The sequence below is a fragment of the Bombus pyrosoma genome, linkage group LG12 (genome assembly GCF_014825855.1).
Source record: "Bombus pyrosoma isolate SC7728 linkage group LG12, ASM1482585v1, whole genome shotgun sequence".
Lineage (NCBI taxonomy): Eukaryota > Metazoa > Arthropoda > Insecta > Hymenoptera > Apidae > Bombus > Bombus pyrosoma.
Window position 1 is genome coordinate 12,640,729 of NC_057781.1, and position 14,910 is coordinate 12,655,638.

Sequence of the window (14,910 nt, forward strand, 5' to 3'; positions counted from 1 at the left end):
TAATTTATGATATTGTAAATACTATACTGTACAATATTTATTGCCAAGTTACTATATGATGATTATTAAATACGGTATTATATTATGATTTATTACATACGTGTGCTTTTGTAATTAGTATCGCGCGCGCGTGTGTGTGTGTGTGTAGTATGTGTGTAGTATGTGTGGTATCAGAGGTACTATGTATATACAGATTAACATGAATGAGGTTACATTTCAATGTATCGATCGATTGTTTGTACCGACTACTTGTATCGTTTACGTTTCTAGTGACATTTGGAATATTTTGGACATTTTTCGATCGTGATCACGGACAGGTGTTGTGAATGAATAAGCAGATTCAAAAACAGGTAAAATAGAAGAATAAAGAAAATAGTTACAACTGTTTGTGCTTCTTCTATTCTGATATTTGTGGAAATTTTGAAAATTAACCTTTCTTTATATCGAAATAATACATGTACATCTAGCACATCAAGTTAAATATACGTGAAATTATAAACAACAATAGCCGTTTTACCATGTTTTATTACATAAAAATTCATATGAACATAAGATATAACTGGACAGTGATTGGCATGTTCTCATATTATAAACCAATAGATTGCATGTTCGCTTTATTTTAATATTTATCAAATATATTTGTGGTTTGTGATTTGTTAACATTAACAGTTTTTAAAATCATAGGTGTCGCATTATTTAGAAGAGACAGAAAATGGATTATTTTGTTGGGGAAATATTTGAAATTCCTTATTTTAAAGCAGGTACGTCAAATTTGTCAAATAGATATGAAACATAACCTAGACCAACAAGTCCAAATTCCACTTCTTACAATGTACATATTCTTACAAAGTAAGCCGAACAAGTTATATATTTTCATTTAATTGAAAATGACAGTGATTTTTTATCGAAACGTAATATCTCTTATTATACTATGTATGCTAAATATGCTATATCATTAATACGTATCAAATTATTAATCAAAATTGATAATTACTAACTAGATAGCGTTATCTTTTAAGATGTCGTTGCACGAATTCCTTTTAAGACATTGAAACACTGAAAAATGTTTGATCCAAAGTAATTTCATTTAATTTAATTTAATTACATCTTGACAATCGATACAGTATGGAGTATTATCGCATCCGTTGGATGGTATATAATTGGAATTACAATCTGCATTTGGTGGGCATCTCCGTACATTTTGGAAAAATATGCGAATTGGAAGTTGAGGAAGAATGAACAGGAATATGCAGCAAAATATCATAAGAGTAAATATCATAAGACGGCTATGTCATATTTGTCGAAAGTACTTGCCTAATTTTATTGTGTCTAGATTCAGATCTGTTGCGAGAAAGGCTCGCAGGTTTAGAAGCTTCACGACAAAAAATGCAAGAACAATATTATCAGAAATGTATGTTAGCAAAACAGGAAAGGACAGAGGTAAATTGCGAATCTTAACTTGAAACGCACCAACATGGATTTAGAATATATGTGTATTATTCTGTTTTTCAGCAGGAAGGAAATGCAAAAGGAACACCAAAATTAATCTTAGACAGTAATGTCATAGACGATAGACTAGGAAAGAAGGACAACGATTCACCACCTTTTACAGAGAAGAAACACAAATCTATAAGGGAGGGTAAATACACACATGGAAAATAATGATTTTAAAATAATGATATCGATGGATAGCGTTAATTCTGATATTCTCCGACCATTACAGAATACAACCCATTAATGGGCGACGGTTCTAGAAGATATCGACCCCCTAAGCGCACTTGTTGCAGAAAGGGTAGTTGCGGGTAATTACATGTAAGCGTAAAAACTAATAAAATTTTATTTTGTATTCATAATTCTCAATAAGAATACTTGAAAAAAGAAAATCGTTTGCTTACGAACGAAATTTTGTAAATAATTATCGATCGTTGTCTTCTGTTACAATAAAACTATAAATTTCTAAATATATCCGATATAATGTTTAAATTACTTGAAGCTCTAAGATTATTTTGGACTCTTATTATATTATTTCGTTTAACTTGAGCTCTAGCTTGTTAAATGTGAAGGGAAATAGGGTAAGAGGAAGTAAATGTTTTGTTGGTTTCCTTTAAATCTTCATGAATTACTTTTAGAACGTAAAAAGTTTGGAAAATACTCGTATGTTCAACATCACTTTTTCTTTCTTTTTATTAATAATCGTTACTCGTATATTGCGTAACGCTTTTGTATATCGCTTTATATGCATATGTAGTACTTGACAATAATAATTATTACTTTTTAATTATCTACATTTGTGCGCGTCTTGTGTTTGCCTGTACGCGTATGACACTAGCCTGTATCGACCAATTTTATTAGTATCATATTTTCCTTTTCAATAACATGTTCAAAGTGGACAATCACTTGCATTTGTTTTATAATAAATAAGTTATTGCCTACGAAAACGCTTACGAACGAACGAACGAACGAACAATTTCTGTTTCTTTTATGCGCTTTATTTACAAAACGTAAAGAATATTTAAGCTAAATCACTTATCAGCCTTCGCGATTTAATTTAGACCTAGCGGCTAAAAGATGCAAGTAAAATTGAAACTTATCGAATCGTAGTGTTCGGAACGTTTTTTATCGTTATTAGATCTTTCGATCCGAATGTTAATGATATGACGATTAGCGCGTTGCGACTATAAAATATATATATAGTTATTCTACCGTGTCGACAATTTTTGTCAGTCGGTCAACAAAGCGTCCAATCTTCGCAAGAGACTATTCAGCTATTGGCAGTGATTGATAATAAATCACTTATGAAACTTTCGTGAAACTTTCCCTCGCTCGGGGCAAAGTTGGTTTAATCGATTTCAACGAAGACGATTTAGTTCGGATTACATTCAATTTGCTTACTTTTCACTTTTCACTTTTCACTTTTCACAAACGGAAGAACACATCGACATGTGTTTCTCGTTATATTCCGTACCCGGTTTTAATTCTCGGCAGGTGGTCGAGTGGTAGAGTAAATGGAGAATTAATGAAGATGCGACGAGCGCAAGAACAAGCGCATAAGCGTAAGAGCAATTTAAGATAGACAGGACAACTCAAATTACGGGCCAATAGACGACACGAGAAACGAGAATGAAAGAATTAAAGATGCACGGGATTGAGAAGGGGAAGCGGAGGGGGGGGGGGGGTTGCGCAGTAAGTCCGCGATAGTGGGGATGCGAATAAAAGCGAGTTTAAGGAAAAAAGAATTTGGTGTGTGCGTGCGTGTACATGCGCGCGCGCGCGCGTGTGTGTGTGTGTGTCATCACGATCCGTACGCGATCTTCTATTTTCGTTCAACGTTGAAGGTGTTACGCGTAATATGATACATACAAACAGTTTGAACCATCATAACAATCGTGCAAATATGAGAAACTATAAAAATAACGTCATTACCTTTTTCGCTTTGCAAATTGATAGGATGGTTCGGTATAACTGGTTCAAGAATCGTTTACTCTGTCGCATAATCTGTGACAAAAGTATCACGAGTTCTCGATCTTGAACTCGAAATATTTTCGGTATCTAAATAAGTAACTACTATCGATCGAACTGCTCCTATATTGTGGAAGAGTTCGAGTGCGAATTTATGTACAGATTTGGAGGTGTTTGTTCGTTTGTTTGTTTGTTTGTTTCTTCTCCCAAAAAGAATCTACATACATATGTGCCTATAGAAAAGGACCATTTACCACCAGTCAATAGAGTCCGTAAAGACGAAGTTTGGCAAACTCAGTGTACAGTCTAAACAGACTATCAGAGATAATGTTTGAATATTGTTACGGTGAATACTTAAAATATAAGTTCTACGTTGCTACGTTTCTCTCTTTCTCTAACTCTTGTTCGAAATTTATCATTTATTTAAACACTCTACGAAAACGAACGCTCTCCTTCTTTTAATTTAATTCGTTACTAATAGCTTTTTCCTCTTTTATTCTTGTTTCTCACCTTTCTGGATGGATTATACTTGTATGTTTCTATATGCGATCTACGGATTTACCAATTTCATTTGCGAACCGTTACTCGCGCGGATAATTTTATATACTTATGTTACACATTGAATCGTATCTCCACACCCGATCTACGTAGTCTTGTGATATTCGGAATTGTGATATTCGGCAGTGCGTTCAGCGTCTGTTATTTCTCTTTGACGCTTGTTAACGTCTGTTAACACGTTGAGCGCGGCGCCGAAATTGCTATCTTTTCCGTTTAGCCGGCAGCGAGCGAGCGCTCAAGTGATACGATGATACAGGGTGATCCGCGACTTCAAGGCACGCGACTTCACGCACTGGTAAGCACTTGGGCTTATCTACTGTTGAATCTGTGATCGAAATGAATGGTTTGATCCAAAAGGCAATCAGCCAGATATCCAAGTTGAAGGAAGAATTGTTCATAAATTACACAAAAAGGAAGGAGACGTACATAAAGTGCGAAGATATTGTTCGGGATGTTATGATAACAATTCAAAACTACTTGAACGCAAGATAGCCAAAAATTTGACCAAAAAAATTGTCACGTTTTGTAATATGTGTAAATCCAAGCCACATTTTTGTTTAGTAGAGTGTTTTAATAAATTTCATTGAAATGACTACATTTATTTTTAACTTTAATACTGTCGACCCCAGGAACCGACGTCGGCCAAACGAAAAGTTCAGTACCGGTTCGCAGGGACCGGCGCCGTTCACACGGAAAGTTCATTGCCAGCCCCTAAGGACCGGTGCCGCGCTCAACGTATTAATAAACCCATTCATTAGAACGGTATAGTATAGTTCGACGATCGCCGACCTACAATCAGTCAATTCTTTAATAATATTTATTCTTTGTTTCCTCACGCGAAAGAAGAACAAACTAATTACAACGAATTTGAGCGATTATTACACAACGTGTGTCCTCTACTCGACTATCTCAATTTACATTACAGATTCGTTCCAATTCCGAAGCCTCGACGAACTCTCACGCAACATACACTGAGATTAGGAGGAACCAAGAGATGCAGTTTGTAAACGTGCTCGGATCAACGACGCCCGATTAGATCCAATTTAGAATATTATAATGGCCGTTTCAACACTGTTGGTCGTCGTCCTCGTAGCTTGTCACTTATTCGTATTTTCTTTGTCTGCCGTAATCTTCACTGGTATTCGTAAGCGATTACCGACGAATCAATTCGTCAATGTTACGTGACAATTGTTTTTTCCCTTTCGATCGATGCAACGAACAGAATACGGACGATAGCTGCTCGTTTCCGATTCGCATTGGAGATTTACGACGAAAGATATCGGTCGATAGCTACTTTCCATTGTTTCAACTGCTCATAGAACAAAGAAGCTTCTGCACACAGACACACAGGCGCGCGCGCGCGCGCGCGCACACGCACACGTACATGTACATACGCAAAAAAAAACTGTTCGATATGATGTAATACTTGTTGCACGACAGTCGATCGTTCTTTGCTGCACGTACCCTTAAAAGTTGTGCATACGTGTGTATGTCGTTTAAGAAGTATCACGTGGCAACACGTTCGTATCCGCACGACAAAGTTAAAGAATCATTTTTAACCATTTAGGAACGTTGCATTGGAAAATAATCGAACCGTGCGGAACTCTGAGCGGCGAAAATTTAAAATTTCTGGAAAGTACACAAGTGCCACATTGCTCCAGCGCACAGAACTGCCATGTACGCATACGCGTAACAATATATTGCGTGTTAATATCGTTTGCAATGTCGAAGTCGACGTTGAAATCGTAAATTACTCACGAACAAAGATTATGAAACTAAATCTATTCGATCTATAACACTTTCTTTTCGTCATATTCATCATCTCGCATCCTGTTCACTGTTCACTGTTCACTGTTCACTGTTCACTGTTCACTGTTCATTGTTCACTGTTCACTGTCAACCATATCGTCCATCATCCATTTTCATTACTCAATGGCAGTGGTTGGTATATATTGAGCAAAAAACGAAGAAACGTAACAACTCGGTTAGGTAATTATGAAAAGTATCGAAGCTACGAGACGAACGCATTCTTCGCACTACTTGCGTAAAAAACAGGGCTAATGGAGACGAGGTTAAACCCATCTATTAGGAGAATATTAATGAATATGAATGAAAGAGTTTCGCGCGGCAGAGGGTGGAAGGAAGAAAAGAGAGAGAGGAATAAAGGAATATCACGGTTAATACGAGTAGCTATTAAGGTTTGGAGATATCGTGGACGAGCTTAGCCCGGAAAAGGTACTTTGAGAATGTTGGCGATATTGTCGCGCGAGACGGCTACGATTCGTTGCGATCCAAGTAATTCGTTTGAGGTTGAAACAGCGGTTCGTATCGCCAACGGTCGATTCTATCGGTCGGTCTTGATCCTCCGAGAATCCTTGTGACATTAGCCATCGCGAAGGTCGGCCGGCCGACTGCACTCTATAGGAGCGTTTGAATTCCCACCACCTACGAAAACGTTGTTCAGCTTGTTGTATCTTTGACTTCCAGAACTGCTGACTGTGTTCGAGGCCGAGGAATTGTGCTGAGGATAGCCGCCGATTCTCGAAAAGCTAGGCACTTTATCTGAAAGAGAACGAAATATGTTGCATGTTGTACGTACATAAAGATCACACTGTTTTACGGCGATTTTTATCAAATCGACCGCAATGAGAAACAAAGAAAGGAAAGAAGATAAGAAAAATAGATGGGTGATATGCGAACCTTTGCCACGGTTATGCCTCGTCCTTTCTTGCGAGCTAATGTTTCCAGATTGCCTTGGAGGGATACAAGAATAATTACTGTCACCGCTACTATAGGTCGGTGAAGCAGTTCTAGTATTTCTTCTACGTGGACTTTTGCCACTTCTATTTCGAGAACCTGTTTTACCATGGAGGCAATTGGCCGATGTCGGAGCGAATTGGTCGTTGTATTCGAGGGTGTTCCCATAGAGGCAACTGGATTCCGAACAGGAACAACAAATATCCGAGTGTGCATTCGAATCGCAGGACTTTCTATCCCATTCGTCGTTCTCAGCTTGATAAAGGTTCTCCGTTGTATAGATATCTTGATCGTTTCGTCGATAGATATCCTCGTTCGCTATTGATCGTTCTGATCGTGAATCCGCACGATTTACATGACTGTACGCAGAATCGTAGTCTTCCGATGGCGAATCATTTCGTTGACCGTACAAAAGAGAGCCGCTCTCGTATTCGTTTTCGTGATTACCTTTGTACGAATCGTAACAGTCGAACGATTGTGGAAAGACGGGCAGTGCCGGTGGATTCGTTTGCGGAGGCAAACTCGTGTATCTACCTTGCTGATGCACGTTAGTTTGCGGAATAGAATTGTCGAATGGTTGAGTCTGCTGACCCGAATCGTTCCAAATTGTATTCGAACCTCCTAAATTGTTAATTATTCTGGTCGGCGGACTCGGTGGACTTTGCGAATTTCTCGATCCCGAGCCCGAACCGGAGCCACCTCCTCCACCACCACCGCTACCAGTGCCTCCACCACTGCCGCCGCCGCTGCCGCCGCCGCTTCCACCTGCAGAACCCGAACCAGAACCGGAACCTGAATTCGAACTCGAGCTTAAACCCAGTCCCAACGCTAGTCCTGCACTCGTGATCAAGTCCAAATCGTTTTGCCTTTCGATACTTCTCTTGCCTAGGTGGGGGCTAAAGGCGGTTTGATGTTGGTACTGTTGTTGCTGTTGTTGTTGTTGTTGTTGTTGTTGTTGTTGTTGCTGCTGCTGCTGCTGTTGATAATGGTGTTGATGCTGATACTGATGCTGCATTTGATGCGGATGATGATGATGATGATATTGATACTGATGTTGGTGTTGGTGTTGATGCGTATGCGAATGCGATCTGGTAGAACCGAGAGATCCCTCGAACGAGGGCGGATGTTCCGGCGGAGGTGGCAGCATATCGCACCAATTCGGTGGTTGATTTTCATTTGGCAGCGGCATTCTGTATTGATGAGCTCTTCTTTGCGCTTCCGTATTATCCTCTGCGTTATAAACGCTGCTGGCATTGTCGCTGCTCGGAGACACGGTTGATTTGTTACGATCCAAGTTCGAATCTAAACTCGAATAGTCCGGCTTGAGACAAGAATCGCTGGAATTCGACTTTCGACCGGCGGTTTCTATCGAATCCGGGCTACGAGCAGGCATGCACAGTGTCGTTGTGGCGTATGGTTCTGGCGGAGCTTGCAACTGTTTTCGAGCATTGTAAAATGTCGTTAGATTAACTTCAGCGTATTCCGAGCCAGCCATTCCAACGATTCCAGGTGGGAGGCCGATTTGATTCTGATTGCTTAATAGCTTCGTTTCGCAGTCCTTATCGGTGGTGGAAGCCTGGAGTGTGTTACTCGGCCTCCAACCACGCTCTAACCACAGAGTATCTTTGTTTAATTGACAAATGTCATTAGCCGTGCCGACAGGAACATTCAAATGGCCGAGTTGTTTACTCATCGCTTGCCTTCGACGAACGTAAACAGCGCCCAATAACGCGGCGATAATGGTTAATACGACCGTTATCACGAGAATCAAAAACCAAGTTTCACTCACGATAGAGGCATTTCTTTGACTCGGATCGGTTCGTGGCGGTAACTGCGTCAATTGTCCTGGATCCATGTTCAAAACGGTTGGATTGGAAAACGGTCCAAGACCTACACGAGTTAACCCGGCAACGCGCGCCGTGTAAAGACCACCTGTCGTTAGGCTGTTGATAATCACGGACGTTGTCGACGCATTTAAAGACATCTGGCCCAAAATCTTGTTGCTGCTATTGCTCTTGATTTGAATCTAGCGAAGGAATAAAAGAGAAACGAACTTGACTCGATTCTCACGGAAAACTAGCTTCTAGATCGTGTTGTCACACGGATATTTACCTTATATCCTATTAATTGTCCATTCTGTGTGGTTTTCGGCGGTGGAGACCAACGGACGAATGCCGAGGTCACATTTATCATGCCGACATGAACATTTTCAGGTGCCCCGGAAGGTACGTCTTCCAGCGTGATCGCCAGTTTCACGTTGCTCGGTCTCCCTTCGATAGTCTTGAAAAAAGGAACTAGGAAGAACTCGTAACGCGTGTACTTGTTTAAATTGGTCAAAACGTAGCTGGTTGCTCCGGCATTCAGTACCGTGACCATTCGATATTCTGGCTTCTCGGAAACTTGACGATATCTTATATACAAGCCTTCGACCAAATCGGCAGCTCCCAGTATCTAGAGACAAACAGCACAGGGAAAAGTGAAACAACAAATAATTCGTAACTATTATAGTATCATTGGATTCGATCGAAGGATTTATATTTCTGCAACGCGTTGTTTGTTCTATAGCGCCTTTGCTACTTACGTCCCATACGATCTTTACGCTGGTACTGCTCAAAGGCTGAACATCCTTCAAGTAAAGAATTTCACTGTTTAGACGATCTCTTGCTCGAATTAGTTCAGTTTGAGGAATCGCGTGTTGATCGATATTAGTCGTGCGCGCCACATCGGAAAACGGTCCAGGAACGGAAAGGCCCTGACTGTTTCGAGCACGAACAAGGAACACGTAACTCGTATCTGGCTTGAGATTTGTTACCTGTGAGACGAGAAGAGCAGCGATTAGGATTGCATCGTCAATTAACGAACGTTGTTCGTGGGTAAAGGCAAACAGAATACGTCTATGCACATATGTACATGTCTACTTGTCTCTTATGTTGTTGCATTCGAATTTGGCCTGATCGTGTACACATATCCATGAACTTACGGTATAAACGTCATCTATTATTCTCGTTCCGGCAACGATCCAGCTAGTCTTTGGATTCGTAGCAAAATACTCGACCGTGTAATCGATTATTTTGTTAACGCCTTCGTGTCCCGGGCTCCAGGTGAGCGTGACCGTGTTGCTAGTGGTATTCACTATTCTTGGTTTGCTTGGACTTTCAGGAAGTAGCGATATATCTGGCACGACGACGCCGTGATAACTCGCTGCTGGGCTAATCGTTAAACTAGCCGACCATGACGTATTCCCGGACTCGGAGGATGCAACACACTTGTATATTCCCGTGTCGCTCGATTGAAGATTTTTTAGAGAAAGAGTGCCGTTACCAGCGATCGCAAATCGATCATCGCCATCGATTCGTACAAGTTGGTCGTTCTTGTACCAGCGGATTTTTGGGCTAGGTCTTCCGAATGCACGGCACGGCAAAGAAATTTCACTTTTCGGAGGCACCGTTTGATTCGTTGCTCCAATTTCGATGACAGGCGGTGGAACCTCCTCGACCGATGTAACCTATCGGAGAATAAGAAATAAGAATCGACCTGTCGGTATTCAATCAAGTACAGTTACCCTTCGTTCGTATCGTTGTACGGTTTTCAATTTCACGAGCAACATCGAAAAGAGAAAATCGAGGATCGCAGACGGTCGGTCGATCGATACGCAATCCAATACCTGAAGAAAGACTGTAGCTGTGCTCGCACCAGCCTGACTGATCGCGCTGCAAACGTAGTGTCCTTCGTCTTTTCCAAGTACGCTCTTGATACGTAAACTCCCATCCTCTGTGATTTTGTAACGTCCTTGGTATTCGTTTCCAGGGAACATTAATTCTTGAGAACCTTCGCGTGTCCAAAAGATAGAAGGCTGCGGTGCGCCACGAGCCGCGCAAGAAAACGAAACGTTCGATCCGACGCTGACTATCTCGTCTTTTGGAAAACTGCTGAATATTGGCCTCGCTGACGGAACCAAACAAGAGAGAATGTTATCGTAGCATCGTTGCTACCATCGATTCGTCAATACGGACACGCATTCCGTTTTCCGCTTACTTACAATGTACTGTCAAAGTTGCAGTCGCAGATATGGCACCGACACCGTTCTCAACATCGCAAATGTACGTCCCTTGATCTTGCGACGTCACTCTTTCGATTCGCAAGCTTTTGTCGTCCAAAATATGCGCCCGCCCGATTGGCATTTTCCCATCATTTCGACGCCAAAGGATCTCAGGTGGAGGATCGCCGCCTACGCGGCAGGCGAACTCAGCCGTTTGGTCAGCCAGGATCGTTTGATTCGCAGGAGTCGACAAGAAGAATGGCTTCACTAACAAGGAAACACGAATGCAAAAGTTGAAACTTTTCCGTTCGTCTATGTTGCATCGTATCGCAATAATGTTATTAGTTTGTTCGATTCATGGACATTACTCACCGTGAACTGTTAAAGTTGCCACTGCAGATTCTTTCACGCCCACCATGTTCTCGGCAACGCATTGATATTTTCCCTGATCAGTTTGCCTAACATCCGAAATCATCAAATTTCCTCCGTCTACCAAAGTGATACTGCAACAGACAATTTTCGCTAAGTGTAACTGATTAGTTTCGAAATTAATCGAAATCGATATACCACATGTACTTATGAAATGCCAATTAACAGTTAACCGTTAACCGTTAACTACGCGATTAAACGAGAGGCACGCAGACGAAAGCAAGCAGATTACCGTTTAGTAGCATCCAAATCTATCTCGTGACCATTCTTTTTCCAATGCAGCGTTGGTTCTGGATGACCTCGGGGTGGTCCGCACTCTAACAGAGCAGTCTCTCCAGCTGCGACTCTTGTATTTTGTGGTTCGACACGAAACTCATCCCTCAACACTGAAACAAAGAATATAGAAGGTCGGATAAATCGGTCGTTTCAGTTTAGTGTACGTACGTTTCTTGAAACATTTCGCTATTTACAATAGAATTAATTAAAAAGAGGCGACCAGCTATAACATCACAAATACCAAACTTCTAAACTCATCCTAAGTCCTTTCTCTTTGATCGTTTCGGTCTCTAGTCGAACGATGAGTCACGCGATATAGCCGGTGTATCGGCTAAGCCGTTCCGCTCTGTTTGTTCATCGTTAGCGCCGTACAAACAGACCTACACTCGTGCGGTACAGTTTGAACAGCTTTTCATCTACTTTTTAACGCTTCTCTCTCTTCTCTTCTCTTTCGCTCACTCGCTTTCGCCGCAGCTTACACGCAACCTGCCCGTCTCCCATCTCCAAATAATATTTCGAATCATCGATCATTACGATTCATATCTTTCACCTTTCGATCTGTCAAAGAATCCAAATTCTCTCTCTCTCTCTCTCTCTCTCTCTTCGATAAATCCAGATAAACGTGAGAAAATACAGTAGTAACAGCGATAAACTTTGCAACAACTTTCAAGAAGACAGAGTAAGAAAGAAAAAAGGACAAAAGGGGAGTAGGAATCTGGAGAGGAAGAACGGAAAAGAGAGAAGAGAGAGAGAAGAGGGTGAAGTTGGTGCGTAGTCAAACAACCTCCAATTAACGGACGCTAGATCTGGAGCGAAAGAATTGAAGGGTTCTTGCATCTCCCGTCTCACCCCCGCCGTCTTTTTTCCTATTCTCACCCCTGTACCGGTCATATAACCCCTCGGGCTTTTTCGCGTGCCGCAGGAACCAACTAATGAGAGCAGCAGGCGCGTTCCCTTCGTGCTACGCGTGTACGAACGAGACAAACGACTATGCCTGTTAGACCGTGCGGGAGTAGCACCATCTGCGCGAGACGACTACTTGAAAATCGGGCTAGCTCTCGTTACAAGATGGATAGAACGACGGTATATGCAAACGGCCAGAACGATCGCAACAATCTGCCAACATTCTTCGTTAAAGCGAAAACGTTCGTTTCGTTTCGTTTCGTTTCGTTAACCGTAGCAAATTCATCGAGAACTAACCAACTAAATTGATTTCCGCATATTCATTTATAACACGCGATCGTCTGTTTCACGCATATGCGATTTTAGCGGTCGAAAAACTTTGATTATCTTTCCAGTTACCAGTGGTTTCGCCTTTATAGACAATGACGTGTAAACGACCGAGCAGATTACTATAGCTATCTGTATATACTTGACACATCCATACCTATTGTATATTTGTTACCAACAATGAATGAAAGATAAATTTCGCGATAACACATGTTAATAATATCGGTGCAAAGAATAAGAGAGTAGTAAGTTTTTCTCTTGTTCGATATAGGGGCAACTTTTGCATCGGTATTTTTCACTACCGTATTCGATATAATTAAAGAGCATAAATAAACACAATGGTACAAGGACCGGTTAGAAAGGGCAAAAAGCAGTGGTAGCGATGGCATTGCTTACGTAGAAGCTCGGATATTCGCTCGGTAGGTAAGAGCGTATTCAATGCAAATGGCCACAGGACTATCTCCGTATGGGTATACGTTAGTATGCTTGCATGTTGCATGCTTGGCTGCTCGATGCTTTACCGAGAGTTTCAGCCGAGTCTCGAAAGGTGACCGCTGCGCCTCTACTCAACCTCTACATGCAGTATACAGAGATATACCAACGGCATATCCGTATACGGATAGTTGATCGCCAATCTATACATATACATACATAGAGTAGGCGTAAGTAGGTGCGTCTACTTGGCCAACTACTCATCGGGTGGTTCTCCGATTTTCTATCAAACCAATACTCGGTCGTACGTCTTATCCCGGTTATGCTGTTTTCCACAGACTTTGAAACTCTTATCTCAAGTTTAATCGATTCCATCCAAATAGTACTTTTATTTTATTCATTTCCATGAAAACGGACGATGCATTGTTCACGTATCTAGAGGCACGTTCATCTTTACTTAAATATTACCATCTTCACCTGTCTCAAATTTCTGTATGAACGCAAACACGATTACTTTGTTTCGTCTCTTTCTTCGTTGCATGCACGTATATACGCATGTACGTACAGTGTACAGCGATTCACGAGCGTACAGCACTCGAACGTTTTTCAAAACAGGACCTTTTCAAAATTGGACCAAGAGACTTGAGATTTTACGACCAGTCGTAAGGATTAGTTTACCGGATGACGCGTAAACAACATTTTGAAATTCTTTTCATTTTTGAAATTCACAATTCTTTCATCCGAACCTGTAATGAAAATTTAGAAAATACGTATTCTGGATTTATGTCAGCTATACTATACAAGGTGAAAATTTCATCGAAATCGATCGATGCAGAAGCAAGCGGCAGGTATCGAAAGGCGTACGTATCTTTAGATTTATTACAGTTATAATTTTTAATCGTTTGCAACTCGTAACAACGTTAACCGATTTCGATATAACAGATACATCGTACTTGACAAAATCGAACGTGGTGTACAATATAAATCATAGCGGGATAAGAAATTCGACAATGCCTTCATATACGTAATAGTTATTTGGTTTACTCGTTCTATAAATCAAATTTTATAGCGCGATTGCATTATCGTGCGATCGATCTGAAAATTTGATACTTGTATTTATATTTTTAATCTTAACACACAAGTGAATTTGAACAAATTGATCTGTGTGTGTACACACCTTCTCTATTCTCTATTCTTAAGTGTTCTTAATTGGAGAAACCAAGTGATAATAAGTGATAACCAATTAAGAACACTTAAGAATAGAGAATAGAGAAGGTGAATATGAAATTATCTTTGACAAAGCAATTATCAGTGCGTATATTACGATAGTTTAATAAATTCTTTTTTTCACTGTCAGTGTTATTATTTTTGTTATTGTTAGAGAGTGTAGTACAGTGACAATGATTTTACGATGGCAATGCAGATACACGGATAAATATCCATTTCTTTAACGAAGCGTAATGTGCTCTCTTCGTTACAATTTTTATGATTTTTGAGTCAAAGATGCGATAGAGGTTTATCCGAAATTTGAAACGTTTAAGATTGGCCATGTTGACGGAGGAATTGTCGGCACAGCAGTTGCTCGCGACGCGACGCGCCAGTCTGGTCCGGTATGCCCACGGATTCGATATAAATAGACACGAGTGTGCAGCCGTTCGTGTCCTCGTGTGACTATTCGATAGACAACACACAACTATCGAACTACAGACAAAGTTGTCGCTTTCTAGTCG

General features: G+C 40.9%; 2 protein-coding genes across 5 annotated transcripts in view; one reads left to right on the top strand and one right to left on the bottom strand.

Annotated features, from left to right (window-relative positions):
• The first annotated feature begins 120 nt into the window (after positions 1–120).
• Positions 121–1,965, top strand: LOC122573390. 3 transcript variants are annotated; one of them, XM_043739687.1, is made up of 6 exons: positions 121–350; positions 685–761; positions 1,125–1,268; positions 1,334–1,440; positions 1,513–1,639; positions 1,724–1,965. In XM_043739687.1, exons 2-6 carry the CDS (start codon positions 713–715, stop codon positions 1,804–1,806), a joined length of 510 nt encoding a protein of 169 aa, XP_043595622.1. In that variant the 5' UTR covers positions 121–350; positions 685–712; the 3' UTR covers positions 1,807–1,965. The 3 variants fall into 3 exon arrangements, with proteins under 3 accessions (XP_043595622.1, XP_043595621.1, XP_043595620.1); XM_043739686.1 differs by lacking the exon at positions 121–350 and having other exon boundaries at positions 714–849; positions 1,516–1,639; XM_043739685.1 differs by lacking the exon at positions 121–350 and having other exon boundaries at positions 722–849.
• Positions 1,966–2,155: 190 nt separating this feature from the next.
• The window catches only part of LOC122573376 (roundabout homolog 2-like), a 29,003-nt gene continuing 16,248 nt past the window's right edge, over positions 2,156–14,910 (bottom strand). The window contains exons 3-11 of one of the 2 annotated variants that reach the window (XM_043739643.1): positions 11,475–11,628; positions 11,186–11,316; positions 10,814–11,080; positions 10,439–10,719; positions 9,755–10,279; positions 9,356–9,586; positions 8,887–9,225; positions 6,718–8,800; positions 2,156–6,579 (exon numbers count right to left, since the gene is read on the bottom strand). In XM_043739643.1, coding sequence (XP_043595578.1) covers positions 6,401–6,579; positions 6,718–8,800; positions 8,887–9,225; positions 9,356–9,586; positions 9,755–10,279; positions 10,439–10,719; positions 10,814–11,080; positions 11,186–11,316; positions 11,475–11,628 — 4,190 coding nt within the window. In that variant the 3' untranslated portion in view covers positions 2,156–6,400. Of the gene's footprint in view, positions 6,580–6,717; positions 8,801–8,886; positions 9,226–9,355; positions 9,587–9,754; positions 10,280–10,438; positions 10,720–10,813; positions 11,081–11,185; positions 11,317–11,474; positions 11,629–14,910 lie in introns of those variants that run through there. The other variant, XM_043739644.1, reaches the window with a different exon arrangement.